This window comes from Garra rufa, chromosome 21, assembly GCF_049309525.1.
Source record: "Garra rufa chromosome 21, GarRuf1.0, whole genome shotgun sequence".
NCBI classification, from domain to species: domain Eukaryota; kingdom Metazoa; phylum Chordata; class Actinopteri; order Cypriniformes; family Cyprinidae; genus Garra; species Garra rufa.
This window is the reverse complement of record NC_133381.1, coordinates 19709223-19726288: the sequence shown is the minus strand read 5'-3', so window position 1 is coordinate 19726288 and position 17066 is coordinate 19709223. Positions and strand designations below refer to the sequence as shown.

Below are 17066 nucleotides of genomic sequence, written 5' to 3'. Positions count from 1 at the left end.
TTCTATTATGATTTTTTTCATACTTTTCAACCTTCTTATAGGTGTCAAAATCACTGTTTTCTCCTTGTCGCACACCCAGACTTTTAAACTTCAACAATGAAAATACAGTTTAAAAATATGACTTATCTGGTAACTGTTAATGTACCTGAATAAAGCACTAGTAAAATAATTAAAATACATTATAGTGTTTAATGTGAGACCTCTATCTATATTTTTTTTATACAAAATATAGCTGGAGCACAGTATTGTTGTCTTTTCCACCACAGCCCTGTAATGTATAAGTTTGTGTGAAAGATTTTTTTAGGTGGTTTCAATGGAAATGTTCAGGGACATCAGAGCACATGTTGGACATGGAGGGAATTTAAATTTTCATCAACAACAAATGAAGAAAAATCAAAGTAAATATTGCTTGATCAGTGAATATATTTATTCTACGTCATTTCCACCACACAGGGGCGCCGCTCGCAATTTTTGGGCCCTATGGCAAAATATGAGGTTGGATTCCCCTACCACACAAAAGCAGATCTCTGGGGGCCCCTAAAAGGCGTGGGCCCTTAGAATTGTCCTAACTTACCCCCCCTTAGCGGCGCCCCTGCCACCACATACTGTACCATCAAGGGTGTTATTAAAAAGCTAAAAATTTTAAGTTAAATAAGAGTATTTTACATACACGAAATGCTAAGTAATAATTCAAAGCCAGTCAATGAAGCTATCTTCCATTTTTTCACAAAAAAATACAGAAATGTCATTTCCACCACAGTCATTTCCACCACACTGCCCTCTGTTGTGGAAATGACATTTATGGTTACAAAGTAGAATTTATATGGATTGTGAGAATAGATTTGCATGACTGCAAATGTTTCAATCCAGAAACAGTCGTGTTCCAGCATTGGGACGAAGCTTCCGTACATTAACCTTAATTTCTTGTCATTTCCACAATACGCTGTCATTTCCACCACCACCATGTCATTTCCACCACACACACATTTTTAAAAAATATTTAAAAGGTTCTCATCACACATTAATAAAATTATCCACAATTTATGAACCATGCTCTACTTAATATAAAAACCAAAGGTATTCTATTTTTTTAAATAACAGCTGTATATTGAGATGCACTTTTGTTCATTGCAGGTCAAAAATAAAAAGTAAAATATTAACTATTTCTCTTGTAATCTAAGTTTGTCCTCTTACAGACCTTAAAACTAGACAAATTATTTAAACTTATGAGACTGTGTTATTTGACTTTTGAACAATTTTTTCTTCTTCAAATTCTCAAGGCTAAAAGTGCACCTAGTTGAAGAAACGCCCATATGTATGTGTGTGTATATATATATATATAGCGTTATATGTCTTATCACCTTTATCTTCTAATCATCTTTCCTTTTTATTACTTCCAGTAGTCTTTTATTTATTTAGTTTTACCACAACTGACAAGCACACGAGAGAAGATTTTGATCATTTCAATAAGGGAGCTGCATCGTTCAGCATGTCTGCATTTTTATTTGTGTTTTGTTTGTTTGTCTTATTAATGTCTTGTCACTGTATTATTTTTAAGGTGGAGCTTTTGCACAATTTGATATAGTATGAATATGACAGCAGTGCTATGCCGTCTTAAAGTAAAGATGGTTTGTTCTGTTCCTGTGGAAAAAAATGTGTATAAAGGAAACTGTTTGTCTTCTGTTTTAAATTGTATTTTAAAGTTTAACAATAATAAAAAGCCTTAAAAAATAATTGTATATTTTTGAATCGCTTTCAGCATTTAAGATATGCTTACATACTGTATATGTCTTGTTTGTCTGAAATGTCTAGCTTCTCTGGTGATTTGTCTGTCAGGAGGGAGCTACTGTTTGTTTATGTATTTTCTGTTAATTTCTCCTTATTCTTCTTAAAGCTACTATATCAGTTTAAGTTTTTTTTAGATATATCTGACTTATCTTTTGTTCTTCCTTTATATTTTTCCTTCTCTCCAATACTTGTTTTGTGATCTAAGTTTAATGTAAATAAACATGTTTCTACTCCAGAGTGATTTTCTCCCCAGAGGGGAAAAGTCCTAGAATGTTGCGCAGCTACACTAATCACAAAGACACTCTACTTGAGAAAAGACGCACAGGTGACCAGAATGCTATTTAATGCGGTTTAAACTGGCGTTTATAACTTGCAGTTAAACTCTTATCTGGAGCAGAATGAGTTAACGGCTCATCTGCGAGCTCTGAGCCGAGCGCAGCTCCTCACCGGCAGCATCTCGGTCGCCGGCCCGGTAATCATGTCCGGTAATGGAACCGAGGAAACTCCTGACGACAGCACGGAGATGGAGCAAAAGGTGAGTTATTGTGTTTTCATATTTATGAATACATTTTACCCTAACTGAGCATACAAGTGTGGATATGAGATTTGTTTCAGTCTACAAGCGATGTAATGTACGTGATGTTCTGATTCCGGTCTCTTTCTGAGGCTCGAAACCTGTAGACAACGGTCATAAACTGAGATTTTCGACAGGCGTTCGTGCATGTTTTATTAGGTTTTTATAGATGTGGAACACAGGAGACAGATTGGTCTACTACTGCAGTGTCTCCCCATGACGCAGAAGCGGAATGTATCTAGAGATGATCGAGCGAATCGTTCTTTTGAGTCGATTCTTTTCATTGAATCGGCTGAACTTGTTAAAAAGACCGTCAAATGAAAGTAAAAATGAAACCTTGTCATTGCAGATGAGAAACATAGCGTTTTATGATAACGAATAAAATCAAAAATGCTTCCACCAAGAGGTAAATCAATTTTAATATTGCTTTATTCACAATTAATAAGTAATTAACAGCTATTTGTGCCTATTGGGACTCTTAAAGGCGTGTAAATTTGCCACACGATGGCGTAATTACGACAGGACGTAATAATTTCTATATATAATTTCTGAATCGTGTTTTGAGTCAGTTATTTAAAACGAGTTGTTCAAAAGAACCGATTCGCGAAAATGAATCAGACTCTCCATCACTAAGAAGCAGCGAACGATTTCAACAAACCGCTTAAACTAGGCAAATTCTGTTGTTTGTAAGTTGTTATCATTGAGGGATTTCTTTCTTTAGGGTGTTTGTTGCATGTGTCTGTAGAAATGCAGCTTGCAGACATTGTTATTTTCGCCACCTGTGTCTAGACAACTCCTGCCCTTTGCCGTACCACTTTTGTGCTATGATTGTGATTTGAGCGAATTAGCATTTGAGCGACTTCTCAACTGCCCAACCACAGACTACGTCTGCATAGCTTCTCGGAAACCGATTGGTTAGAGAGGTGAGGCAGGCCGCTCAGGAGGCGGGGTTTGTCGGTAACTACTAGAAAAGACAAATAACACACGCAGCTTCTGTCAGCCTGTGGCCGGCGGTTATAAACGATGCGCATCGCTGCACCTGTCATGAAATAACGCTGCGACAGAAAAGAGGGTTTCACAACCGGACAGCTGGACTGTTCATTTAATTGATGTGATTTTCTTCAAGGACTGTAAAGCCGCCTTGGTATGAAATCTATTTTTCTTTCTAAAGTTTGTGTAGGTAGGTCTTAACCGTTTAAACTACAGTATGTAATTTTAACTTGAATGATTCATTTTATAGTATCTTCTACTTTGTAATCTGTTATAATTTATCTTTAAAAAGGAATTTATTCGTTAAAACGTAATTAAAGAAATGATGTTTGCATGTAAATAGACGAGTAGTTGCAAAGTTTGTCTGAAGGACCCAAACAACTCCTGAAGCTCCTGTCAGGTGCTGTGACAGAGGGAGGTGCTTCGTCCAAAACAATGAAGAAATTGAAAACCAAACCAGTTCAGCTGCTCAAAATTGCTTTGTTGTAACAATATTGTCAGCTGATTTCCACGTTGTCTCCATCCGACCGGTTCGTGTATAGACAGGTTTTTTTTTTTATCTCATCAGCACCTTAAATCGCTGAGTGCGGTCCATCTGTGTGTCCAGAATATTATTAGAAATTCATTCTTGGAATTTATTGGGGTTTTTTTTTTTCGTTATACATTCTTCGACTATATAAATTAATGTGTTCTACTTTATATTTTTTATTCTAAATTTTTTTTATTCTTTTTAAACTTTTATTCTTGAACATCAAATCAGACTATTAGAATGATTTCTGAAGGATCATGTGACACTAAAGAGTAATGATGCTTAAAATTTACCTTTGATCACATGAATAAATCACATTTTGAAATATATTCGACTAGAAAACAGTTATTTTAAATAGTAAAAATATTGCAAAATTGTACTGTTTTTGCTGGTAGTGTGTATTCAAATAATTCTTTTTAAAAATGCATTTCTTGATGTATTTTTAAATAATTTTATGATGATAATAAAACACTAATTAACACTGACTACTAATCAGATATCCTCAAATCTTCATCAGTCTTCCTTTCTCCAACACAGCCTTAACGTAAGCATTAGAGATCTTAATAGTGTTTGTGTGTGTGTTTTATGATAAAACATTTGGGATTAAGTGTGCAGAGACTGACTGAGAGTGAGAGATTCTGTGAAAAGAAGAAGAGATTACAGATTACACTTCTGATGGCCCAGTTTGCTCTATCGGTAAAGGGGATCCTCAGTTACAGATTCTGAGCTGTTGCTAAGAAACCAATGTAAGGATCACAAATGAAACATTATATTTTGTTTCGCGTTAACAATGAAAGTCATGGAGTGTGTGATGTTGTTACAGACAACACAACAAAGACATTTCCTTTAATGCTTTTCAGTATGTGGGATTTGCTTGTTAAAAATGTAACGTTCTCCTGTTTAATTTTTGTTTCTTTAGATTTTTATTAAGATTTGGATGCGTGTATTATTTTTTTAATTTGGTCAAATATTTATATTAAGCTGATTTTAATATCCTCATATGTAGCGCTTGGAAAGTGGTACCATGAAGACTGACTTGGAGGTTGGGAGTTGCAGCGCTGCAATCCACTGTCGTGATGTGTGTCGTTCATATGGGAAACTTAAAGTCCTCAACAATCTCAACCTGACGGTGCCTCAGGGGCAAATGTGAGTCCACAATTTTGGCTTTCTAAATGTGTTTTTGAATACGTTATCAGGTTACACCAATCTTCAGTGCTCACTTTAAGCAAGAAAACATGCCCAATGCTGACCTTATGTTCATGTGACATGTCACGTACATGTATGCATATATCTTCCCCGCCTCATCCCTTAGATGTTTTGCACTAGTAGCACAACAAACCTCAAAAAAACTCCATACTGAGGAATCTAACTACTGACCTTTGACCTGTGAATGTAATATTGTGATGCTACTGCAGTGGCAGCTCGAATTTCCTTTTATTTTCTATGTACACTACCAATCAAAAGTTTTTTTTAATGTCTCTTCTGCTCACCAAGCCTACATTTATTTGATCCAAAGTACAGCAAAACAGTACAATTTTGAAATATTTTTACTATTTAAACTAGTCGTTTTCTATTTGAATGTTTTAAAATGTATTTAATTTGATTTAATTAAATTTAATTTATCAAAGCTACATTTTCAGCATAATTACTCCAGTCTTCAGTGTCACATGATCCTTCAGAAATCATTCCAGTATGCTGATTTGCTGTTTAAGAAACATTTTTTATCTTACTGTTTAAAAACTTGTGGTAGTGTATATCACAAAAGACTGGTAGTGTATATCACAATTCACTGACTTTTATATCACCTCAGGTATGACTATCACCCCTTATCACATGTTTATGATCTACAGTGCTGATAAATTTGATCAGAGTGAGCTTTTGAAATATTGTGGAAGTGTTTGTTTCCTTTTTCTAAAAAATGTTTAGCTTCAGTAACATATATTTAGCTGGCTGGCTATGCAGAAGTGGATTATGTTTGAGACTGCAACTTTCCCGAAAGTTTCAAAGCATTGTGACTGATCTTTCCCGACAGTAGTTGGAATAAGATTTTAGAAAAAGAAAAGAGTTTTGAGCTACTTTTAATTGCATAACTGCAGTCTTATTTTAATAATGAGTGTATTGAAACTTTTAGTAGCTTTTTTGCTGTTCTCAGCTTGATTTCTGTGTGTTAGTTTAACCTTTCTCACTTCCTGTTTCTAATTCCTCTTACAAACATCTGAGTCACCCACATGTCTTTTGATCATTTTTGTCTGCATTTTAGTTTCTTGTTAAGAACTTTACACATTAGTTTGGAGTCTGTAACATGTTTTTAAAAATGTGTCTCTTGTGCTCACCAAGGCTGCATTTATTTGATCAAAAATACTTAAAAACAGTAATACTACAAAATAACTGTTTTAATTTTATTTTAACATATTTAAAATGAATCATTCAAATTTTAAGTAGTCATTACTCCAGTCTTTCAATACTTCCGATAAAGAAATCATTCTAATATTTTGATTTGGTGCTCAAGAATTGCTTTTTGTGAAAACTGTGATACTGTTTTCCAGGCTTCTTTGAAAATAAAGTTAAAAAGAACAGCATTTAGTTTGAAAAGAAATATTGTGACATTATACAGTTGAAGTCAAAAGTTCACATACACCTTGCAGAATCTGCAATATGTTAAAATATTTTACCAAAATAAGAAGGATCATACAAAATGCACATTATTTTTTTTAATTAGTACTGACCTGAATAACATATTTCACATAAAAGACATTTACATATAGTCCACAAAAGAAAATAATAGTTGAATTTATAAAAGTAACCCCATTCAAAAGTTTACATACACTTGATTCTTAATACTGTGTTGTTACCTAAATGATCCACAACTGTGTTATTTTTTTTTGTTTGTTTAGTGATAGTTGTTCATGAGTCTCTTTGTTTTTCTGAACAGTTAAACTTCTTGCTGTTCTTCAGAAAAAAATTCAGGTCAAATTTTCGGTTTTCTCATATGCAACTATTACAGAAGGTTCAAACGCTCACTGATGCTTTAAAAGGGAACACGATGCATAAAGAGCCAGGGGTGTAAACTTTTGAACAGAATCCTATTTTGCTATAAGATCATATTTTTTTCATTCAGTACTTCCCCTTCAGAAGCTACAGAAGATACTTGTTTCCCAGAAGAAAAAATTGTTTAAATTTAACCTGATTTTCAAATTCAATCTGAAATTATTATTTTACAACGAGTCCCTCAGTTGTCCTCAGTGTAAAAAGATAAATCTCAAAATCATACAGTCATTGTTGAAAAGGGTTCAAATACACAAAATTGCTAAAAAACCAAATAATTTGTGGGACCTGAAGGATTTTTCTGAAGAACGGCGGGTAGTTTAACTGTTCAGGACAAACATCTTGAACAACAATCGCTAAAAACAACAACAACAACAAAAAGCACAGCTGTGGATCATTCAGGTAACAACACAGTATTAAGAATCAAGTGTATGTAAACTTTTGAATGGAGTCATTTTTATAAATTCAACTATTCTCTTTGAACTATATGTAAACCTCTTGTATGTGAGTACTTACTTATTGTACTAGATGTGCGATGGAGGATTGACAGGATCTTTGATTATGTTTGTTTCTGGTCCTTAGTTATGGGCTGCTGGGGCCAAGTGGCTGTGGGAAGACTACGTTGTTAAAATGCATTGTGGGAACTCTAAAGATCTCACATGGTCATATAACAGTGCTGGGGAAGCCACCTGCATTCCCAGGACATGAAGTGCCAGGAAGAATGGTGGGATACATGCCACAGGTGAGAGATTAGTAGAGACTGATGTTTACACACAAACCTAGTCTATGATTATTCCATTTAGTGGATCCTCTTGAGTTTCATATATTTTTCCTCTTTCTCTATTCATGGTTTCTGCCTTCAGGACATAGCTCTGTACAATGAGTTTACTATCAGCAACACACTATGGTTTTATGGTCGAATTCATGGCCTTTCGTCTAAAGAAACAGAAGCCAGGATGAACTTCCTTGTTGACTTCCTAGACCTGCCACAGAAAAACAGCCTCGTGAGAAATCTCAGGTAGAATGACTTCTCATTTCATTCATGTTTTTTTAAAATGATCATTGCAGTGATTATTTTCAAAGTCTTCATTTATGACTATTCCGAAGTGTTACAATTGCTACAGTATTCGTGAGAAACAGACTGAAATTTAAGTTTTGTGTTTCACAGAATAAAGGAAATTGTATTTGGGGGGTTTGGAACAAATGGCTTTGAAATGAATTGAGGCCAAATAAATGGTGACAGAAAACAAGGCATCATGTGTGACCCAGTTTTCTTTGTTGACTCTTCTGACAGCAGCATTCCCATCAGAGCTTGCCTAATGACATCATGCATTCAAAACATTTAGGAAAAACCTGTGTCCGTTTATCTGGCCGCTCTGTTCTGAAAGTTCTCATGCTTCCTCTATAGGGGCCTTCTAGGGGTCATGTGACCACAGTGGATTTTATATGGACAGCTAAAGTCATCTAAAAGATAGCAATTATAATGAAGTATTATTATTTTATAATAAAACAAAGTGCCTTTTTACACAGAAGAGATTGTCTTTCACTAAGGACAAGGAATGTGAAGCATGAGACTTTTATTTCTGTGCAGAAAGGCATCTAGTGTCCTGTAGTCCTCTAGATGTAGTCTGTCTGGTTTTGTTTTTACAGTGGTAAGTTGGCTCTAGGCAGGGCTCATCCATCTGAAAAATAAGACAATGGCAAGTTAAACAATGGTCCTGAAAGTCTTAGAGATCACACTAGTTTGTTAAAGGCAATTTCTCCTTGACAGGTTGGGTTAGTTAAGTTGGGTGGTAGGTCTTGAGATACCATGTGATTCTCCAGTTTTTGCTTTTTAGTGTAATTCATTTTTCATTCATTTCATTTTATTTAAGTGTCATACACAAGATTTGTGCCCAGCCCACATGGGCTTATAAGACACTGACATTTCAAATAAGAAGATGACCATATACCATTATAAACAATATCATTACATCTTGGGATAGAGCGTTCTTTGCCTTAAAATCCAAGCTTTCTCCACAAATGTTGCGACACTAAACCACTCATTATCAAACAACCAGCCCAACATAATAGTTGTAATAGTTGGCTGCTAAATTTGCAATATGAAGCATTTTTGTGCATATAAAAAAAATAAATTAAACTCCCTCATTAAATAATTTTTTTTTGATGAAAGTTGATCACTGATTGTTTACTTACATTTTTATTCGCTTTGTACAGTGGAGGCCAGCGGCGGCGTGTCTCACTTGGAGCTGCTCTGCTACAGAATCCACAACTTCTGATCCTGGATGAGCCCACTGTAGGAGTGGACCCTGTTCTGCGAGCCAAGTATGCACAACATACTGTACCTCTATCTCCAGCATCCATCTATCTTTACCTTCCGCAACCTCTTTCCATCACATTTACTAACCCTCTAATATACTCGTACTACCACCAGCCCTACCAGTCTGTCTCTCCCATATACGTGTTTGTGGATGACCCTTGTTCTGCATTCTAAAAGCATGAGGTTTTTTCCCTGCACCACTCCTTTCTATTTCTCTCTCTGTCTCACTGTCTCAGACATCTCAATTTAACATTTTAGCTTACATTCCTAACTGTGCAGTAACTTTCCTTTTACGTTAAAGGCTTTCCTAGTATCTTGTGTTTCACAGCAGGCTGAAACCTAAACCTTCACACCCTAAAGTTCATTTTATTAACTTATTTGCTTGTTCGTTTATGAAAATTTATGTTTATTCAAGTAGCCTTTTCAAAGACTTGCTTTGGTGGATTTGTAGTATGAAGATCTTTCACAATGCATAATGGGCAAACAAATCCCAGGGGACTCTTTTGCATGCCTTTGTTTGATGTTTCTATGCGAGTGCATCCTGAGTATGTGGCTTGCTGAGGATTATCCAGTGTGTTCTATAGGCTCAAGATTCCAACTCATTAACTTTTCAAGAAAAGAAGCTTTATGCTGTAAATTCTCAGTGACAGTCTTCATTTATTCTTGAGTAGTTTATGAATAAAAGGAGCAGCACCGTGTCACATTTTTGCATATGATGCAGCAATTTTTGAGCAGAACAAAGATGCAGTGATAAAAAGTTAAAACTTTTATTATTTGTAATCACAGCTCTCGAATAGTGGTGGCTTTATTACTTTTGTTTAGAAAAGCTAACATCCAAAGAAACATGCTTTTAATCTTTTCTGTATCTCTATTTTTAGTTTTTAGGATAAATTAATTCATTTTTATAAGTTTACATAGGCTTCAGTCAGAACCTGTTGAACTCTGCTGAAATCCTCTTACACAGCAGACTATGCGCCAAGCTTGTCTAAGCCTTCAACCATTTTGGGGTGCTTTGCTTTGTAAGATGCCAACCTATGCATTGTGTACTATGCTGAGAGTGTGAATTTACCACTTACACACTACTGGGGTCAGTAAGATTTAGTCTGTCATGCTCACAAGGCCACATTTATTTATCAAAAATAAAGTAAAAACAGAAATAGTGTGAAATATTACAGTTTTAAATAATTGTCTATTTTAATATGTTTTAAAATATAATTTACTCCTAAAGGTGAAGCTCAATTTTAAGTAGGCATTACTCCAGTCTTCAGTGTCACATGATCCTTCAGAAATCATTCTAATATGCCGATTTATTTTTATTTATGATATATTTTTCTAAATTCTTTGATCAATTGAAATTTTAAAAGAACAGCATTTATTTGAAATAGAAATATTTTGTAATATTATAAACGTCTTTACTGTCACTTTTCATTAATTTAAGTCCTTGCTGAATAAAAGCCTTATTTATTTATTTTTGTTTTAAATCTTACTGATCCCAAACATTTGAATGGTAGTGTAAAGCATTGCATTTTTATAACATATATGTTCATGATATATTGTTCTCACAGGAGTATTGGTTCAAATCTCATCTGTATTATTTCCTGATTACGTTTCTCTCCCTCTCTGTTCTGACACTGTCAACTTTGTAACAGTTTGTGTTATCATTTGCCTTTGGATTCATAGGTTTGATTCCCAGGGAATGTTTGTGCTAATAAAAAGTATATGCATTAAAGGTTGGTTGCTTTGGATAAAAGCATCAGCCAAACACAAATGTGTAAATCTCATAAAGACAAAGTTCCCTTTAAAAAAAACTAATGTAACAATCTCTCTGCGTCTACAGGATATGGCAGCACCTGGTAGAAATTGTAAGAGGAGGACAGGTTTCCGTCATTATTACAACGCATTACATTGAGGAAGCCAGACAAGCCAATACGGTAAGATACCTTCCCGAAATGACCACAAACCTGTACCAGAATTCACTCCCACTCAGGTCATTCTTAGATTTCTGTTGTGTGTTTCTTAAACAGATGAACACTCTACTCATTACTCATACAGATTTGTTACTGTAATCCCTTATTATAGTTTTGACTCATTTGCCAACTGTTCTTTGTACTGAGGCCTATTACATAACCTTAAAACTAGCATTTGGCAAAAATGTACAGGTGAGCTTTTATATTTGAATTAGCAGACATATTCTTTACACCAAATGCTGGTTAGTGTATTTTGACTATTTGACTGTATTAAGACCTACAGTATTGCATGCAATAATTATGGTGTATTACTGCTTATTGCGTCAAAAAAAGCACTGGTGGACATCAGACAGTATATTCCTGGAGTAGAATCAGGAATGATTAAATCACCTGACTCTATTGTTCAATTTTATTTCTCTTCAAAGTGTTGTTTTACCAGTTTGTCTTGAGGCCATGACATCTGATGTGTTTAGAGTGGCACATAATTTTGTGTGACTGCATAGCGTCAACCAGACAGTTGCTACATCCTGTTGAGTTATTACTCTTGAGTCACATACACAAACGACAAAGAGCAAAACCTAAGACACAATAACAACATGCTTATTACAGTACCCTCACCGACGCAGAACAGTGACGTGAATTTCTAAACATGAGAAGTATTCCTTAAACAACAATACCACTCGCCCGTTTCTGTCAAGAATCCTGTCTCTCTCATTTTCTACCTATAGGTAATAAGAGCTCAGATGTTTCTCTAAATCTTACTTTTGCTTTAGTTTTCAGCTACTCAGATTTCTTTGGAGTTTCAAAAGAGTGTTACAAACTGTTGCTCAGGTTTGCCAAGTCAGAGATCTGAAAACGAACTCACATATTTCTCACCAAATTCTTACAAAATTAAATTATGAGAGCCATGCTGTGCGCATTAACTTATAGCTCTGCTCATGCTTTAAGGTGATTGAAAGTGAATCATCTTAGATTATTTTATGAATAACTTTAATACCTCACCCAAAAATGAAAATTAGCAGAAGGTTTACTCACCCTCAGGCCATCAAAGATGTAAAGGAGTTTTTTTCTTTATCAAAAAACAGATATGGAGAGATGTAGCATTACGTCACTTGCTTCATAGTGGATCTTCTGCTGTGAATGGGTGCCGTCGAAATGAAAGTTGAAACAGAGATTACTTGTGGATTATTGTGATTTTCTTTTTTATCAGCTGTTTGAACTCTTATTCTGACAGCACCCATCCACTGCTGAGCAAGTGATGTAATGCAAAATTTATCCAAATCTATTTCGATGAAGAACCAAACTCATTTACATCTTGGATGGCCTGAGGATGAGAACATTTTCATTTTCGGATGAACTATTTCTTTAAGCTATTATACCATTAAGTCTTCTAAAAGATCTATAAAAGAGCAACATATGACCAATAAAACCTTTTTGTTTTTCTTTCTCTTTAGGTGGGTTTGATGAGGAATGGTCGATTGTTAGCTGAAGGTCCCCCAGATGCTGTTATGAAGCAACACAATGCAGCAGTAAGTAAACACACACATCTCATATGCACATACTGCACATGCAAAATGATTTGGTTAACCTTTCAAATGCATCTGTGTGTGTGCATTAGACTCTAGAGAGTGCGTTCTTGCAACTTTGTGAGGACTCTGATCAGATGGGCTCCAAACAGAGTCCTCAGGGCCATGTGCTGGACAGCAGCCCATCTCCAGACAGTATGAGAGATGAGAGCAGAGAGCCCATACTAAGAAAGAGCACACCAGAGGACATAACTAAACATAAGGGTATAACAAAGAGGGAAAAATTCACTTGGTCTTAAATATTACATGCTAAAGTTAAACTAAAATTAAAAAGAGAGAAATGCCTGTCGTTTGAAATGATCTTGTGTCTCCGTAGCGGACTGGAAAGTGCGAGCCAGACACGTCATACCAAAATGGCGTAACATTGCAGCGCTGATGATCAAGACGATGGTTCGAATGAGGAGAATGCCGGGGTAATGATGTCCTAATTAAAGTATTTATGGACTCTTTGGACAGACTGTGATGATGCATTTTCAAGTAATTCATTTTATATTGATAAAAAATGTAACATAAAGTTATAACAGTATACTTTGTGTTATGTTTACCTTAGCATTAAATAACAAAAAGCTTGTTAATGGTGCTGTGACAGCAAATTTGTATGGAAGCCTGTTCTGTTTCATTCCTCCTGACCGCCAGAGGCGGTGCTTAGCACTAGTGGATAATCGCTGCGCCAGCTAGATAGGTCGAGAAGAAATACCAACAAAGTCATGTAATGACGTAGACCGAGATGCAAGGATATAAACCACCGCAGCTCGGCACCCAGCCTCTTTCGCTTTCTCGCTTATGATAGGTTGTTGATTAGCGCTGTTCTGTGCAGCTTACCTGAGTTGCGAGGACTCGCCCTCCTTAGCTGTGACAGCGCGTTCTGCACTATCATCGGATATTACGGATCCTTTTTTCTTCATTTACGTGAGTATACATTTACATTTGATTGTGGTGTCGGCGATACCCTGTGCTTCACGGTACTATCCGGTGGCTGGTTTCGACCGCACTTAGTTAGCGTTTTCCCGCTGACCTATATATATTTGAATTGTCGCATATTTGTCGTCATACAAGCTTCATTTGCCCCGCGGTTCTATCCGAAGGCAGCTCTGATATTCAAGTTTGATTCCTCTCACTTAATCTTTCGGTTCTATCCGAAGATATTATCAAGGCCTGATCTCCTGTGCGTGTATTTGATCAGTTTTGAGTTCCTACGGTGCTACCGAGGACCTGTTTTTGACTAAGTCATGGCTCACAGCTCTCATATCGCCAGCTCTCCACCGAGCTGCAAACTGTGCCCAAACATACTACTTCCCGATGACGGACACGATCGTTGCGCATCGTGCTTGGGGATTCAGCATCTGAAAGAAGCATTGACTGACCCGTGTTTGAATTGTGCTATGCTGCCGCTATCAGAAAGACAGCTTCGTCTTGCAGAGCTAGATCCTAACTCGTCTGCTAGCCTTGCACAGTCGCATTCAGCGCCTCGGCGTGCTCAAAAACGTCGCGCATCAGCGGCTGCTGGTGCACCGCCGACTAAAAAGAAATCTTCACCGCAGACGGAAACTTCGCTGTCAAAGACTGTTGCTACTCTCTCTTCAGAGATGACAGAGTTGAAACGTCTTCTTCAGTCATTACAACCCCCGGTGTCAGCCGCGCCTATCGAGGACGCTTCAATGAACGAGTTTGATTTCCAACCACCAGATACTGTCGATTTAGACGTTCTATCCATGAGCGCATCTAATTCACATTTCCTTGATGAAGCATTGGTGGAACCTGCCATACAGTCTGCCCCCCCACATGATGTTCTTTCCGGCCTTTCTGCTGCTGGTGGTTCAAGCGGTGGGTCTGTACATTCATCTAGTGCAGACCAGTCTTCTCCTGATGACATTCTTTCGATTCTGCAGATGGCAGTGGCTCGTTTGGGTCTTGATAACTGTGTTCAGCCTGCTCAAACTAATGTGTTCTTCAAGCAAAATGCTGATAATACATTTGCTATGCCCCCATGCAAGGACTTTGTGACTGAATTCTCCAATGCGTTAACAGGCTCCAATGTGCCTAAGAGGAGGTCAAAGACAGCCCACACTCTTGCATCAATGGCTGAGGCTGACTCTATTGGAGTTGGTCGGGCACCTGAAATTGAACAGCCGGTGGCAGCTTTGGTGGTATCACCAGATGAAGCGCTTCGAGGCAATGTCCGCTGCCCAAGCGCCCAATGTAATCGTACTGACACGTTATTGAAAAGAGCATACGAGTCTGTAGCTTACATAACTCGGGCAGAAAATACTGTTTGCCAGCTGCTGCTTGCCTGTAACACCACATTAGAGTCAGTGAATGTTGACCCCTCTGTGTCTCAGTTCTTACAGACTGCCCTATTGACTATAGGTCATGTGACGCGTGAACTTGGGACGCTTTCGGCAACCCTTCTAACGGCCCGACGCCAGGTATGGCTCGCTCAGGCAAGGTTGTCTGAAGATTGTAAGAAGACGCTGAGGGAACTTCCAATTGTGCCGGGACATCTTTTTGGCTCCAATGTTTCTGAACTATTAGAAAAGAGAATGAAGTTGTCAGAGGCCACCCGTCAGTTAACCCAGGCCCCACGGGCTCCTTCTTTTAGGACGCCATTGATGCCAGCTCACCCACGCTACTCAAACTTAGAGCAGCGGATGCGTCATCATGGTGGTCCTCAACTTCAGACGTCACAGCGACACAGAGTGACCGAAGAGGCTCAGTCACGTCGTCCTTTTCCCCGTCACAATCAAGGGGGGCCACGTCATCGTCCCCCCACAGGTTCAAAGGGCAGAAACCAGAAACCCTGAAGTTTCGGGGCTGGCAGTCGGTCGTTTCACTGCACAACATCTACATTACTGGGAAACATCAACATCCGACCCCTGGGTTCTGACGACTCTGAACAGGGGATACACATTGCAGTTCCGACGCCGGCCTCCAAAGTTTTCAGGAATTCTTCCGACAGTCGTCAAAGATGTAACCAGTTCAATGGCCCTTTCCATGGAAATTCGTTCGCTGTTGTTGAAAGAAGCCATAGAGAAAGTTCCCCCTCTCAGACAGAGGGACGGTTTTTACTCAACGTACTTCCTTGTTCCAAAAAAGGATGGCAGGTTCCGACCAATTCTGGATCTTCGACGCCTCAATGTGTTCCTAAAGGGTCTTCATTTTCGGATGTTACACACAGTCGACGTTCTTCGGTCTGTGATGAAAGGAGACTGGTTTGTAAGTGTGGACTTGAGGGATGCTTACTTCCATGTTCCTATTGCTCCCCACCACAGGAAGTTCCTAAGATTCAGTTTTCTGGGTCAAGTCTATCAGTTCCGAGTCCTGCCATTCGGTCTGTCTCTTGCTCCTCGTGTTTTTACGAGGTGTGTGAGTGCAGCTCTATCTCCTCTTTGGTCCAAGGGCATGAGGATTCTGCCTTACTTGGACGATTGGCTACTCTGCGCCCCAACGAGATTGCATGCTCTACGCGGTACCAGGATTGTTCTGGAGCATATGCAGAAGCTAGGCCTTACTGTGAACGAGAAAAAAAGTCATTTGGTCCCAGAGCAGACCATAACCTTTATAGGAATAACACTCAATTCTGTCACAATGTCTGCCACACTGTCTCACGCTCGGACCGTCAGTATTCTTCAGTTGTTGACTCGTTTCCGTCTGAGGGCAAGGATACCTTATGGGGTTCTTTTACAACTGATGGGGATGTTAGCGGCCGCCACATCCGTGATTCCCTTAGGGTTACTTCACCTCAGGCCTCTTCAGAGGTGGAGCAACAGCTTGAGGCTAGACTCAACAAGGCATCGCCGTCGCATGATTGTTGTTTCTTCCGCTTGTGTCAGAGCACTGAAACCCTGGAGACGGGTGACATTTCTGAGGGCTGGAGTGTCACTAGGAGTGGTACCTTCTCGTCGGGAAGTGATCACAACCGATGGGGGGGGCAACAGGATGGGGGGCAACATGGAACCAGAGGGGGATCGGTGGCCACTGGTCAACAAAGGAGGCTTTCGAACATATCAATGTTCTAGAGCTGAAGGCAGTGTATCTAGCGCTACAACACTTTTTGCCAAATCTGTTAGGCCGCCATGTACTTGTCCGGTCCGACAACACGTCCACAGTCTTTCATTTGAATCACCAGGGCGGCACCCGGTCTCTTGCGTCCTTACAACTAACTCGCAAGATTCTCAAATGGTCTCAAGGCCGACTGGCTTCATTAAAAGCGGTTTATCTTCCAGGCTCGGACAATCAAGTGGCGGATGCTCTGTCCAGGGATCTGCTA

General features: G+C 38.3%; 1 protein-coding gene across 1 annotated transcript in view; it reads left to right on the top strand.

Annotated features, from left to right (window-relative positions):
• The first annotated feature begins 2227 nt into the window (after window positions 1-2227).
• The window catches only part of abch1 (ATP-binding cassette, sub-family H, member 1), a 33449-nt gene continuing 18610 nt past the window's right edge, over window positions 2228-17066 (top strand). Inside the window, exons 1-9 of the mRNA XM_073827178.1 lie at window positions 2228-2323; window positions 4888-5027; window positions 7509-7668; window positions 7790-7944; window positions 9144-9251; window positions 11084-11177; window positions 12668-12742; window positions 12832-13003; window positions 13116-13212. Of these exons, the coding sequence (XP_073683279.1) occupies window positions 2267-2323; window positions 4888-5027; window positions 7509-7668; window positions 7790-7944; window positions 9144-9251; window positions 11084-11177; window positions 12668-12742; window positions 12832-13003; window positions 13116-13212 (1058 nt within the window). The 5' untranslated portion in view covers window positions 2228-2266. The remainder of the gene's footprint in view (window positions 2324-4887; window positions 5028-7508; window positions 7669-7789; window positions 7945-9143; window positions 9252-11083; window positions 11178-12667; window positions 12743-12831; window positions 13004-13115; window positions 13213-17066) is intronic.